Here is a 597-nt window from a genome sequence, read left to right on the forward strand (position 1 = left end):
CATCAAGAATAGAACCTAGTTATAAATTGATTAAATGAAAGTTAAAGTTTGTGATATTTTCTGTGTGCATAGTGTGCAAATATAGGACCAGCCAGTTACAACTATGACAGACGATCAGCACCTTGCGCTACGCCAATCGAGCAAAGACATCTGTAACAAAGCCAAGATTAATGAGGACCCGAAGGATGCTCTTCTCCGGCGACTCCAGGATGAGATAAAGACGCTGAGAGGTCAACTTGAAGGTACTGTGGCGTTACTGTTAAGGTCTTGAGGATGTGTAAAGGAACCTTTTAGTGTAGTATGGAAACAACACAGAAGCACCCTTTTCTATTTTTTGGCACGTTTTTACCTTCTGGGGGGATATTTCACTGAGTAAAGATGTTCATTCGGATTCTCGTTGCGTTTTACATATTTTCTTGCCTTTGTGAGTGAGAAGCAAGATATTCTTTGAGTGCAACTACAGACTTTATGTATAATAGTTGTAGGATAATTTTGAATGATTTGGAGTGTATAGATCGTACTTGAAGATGATAGACTGGAGAGAATAGTTTTAAAATGCTGCTAATTAATTGATACAAGTTTGTTTTTGTTTTTTTG

The 597-nt window shown here is 37.5% G+C and overlaps 1 protein-coding gene across 1 annotated transcript in view; it reads left to right on the forward strand.

Moving 5' to 3' along the window:
* LOC119592801 (kinesin-like protein KIF3A) overlaps positions 1–597 on the forward strand; it is a 19,500-nt gene that overhangs the window by 3,643 nt on the left and 15,260 nt on the right. Inside the window, 1 exon segment of the mRNA XM_037941711.1 lies at positions 142–242. Within this exon segment, the coding sequence (XP_037797639.1) occupies positions 142–242 (101 nt within the window).

This window comes from Penaeus monodon, chromosome 31, assembly GCF_015228065.2.
Source record: "Penaeus monodon isolate SGIC_2016 chromosome 31, NSTDA_Pmon_1, whole genome shotgun sequence".
In the NCBI taxonomy this organism is placed as follows: Eukaryota; Metazoa; Arthropoda; class Malacostraca; order Decapoda; family Penaeidae; genus Penaeus; species Penaeus monodon.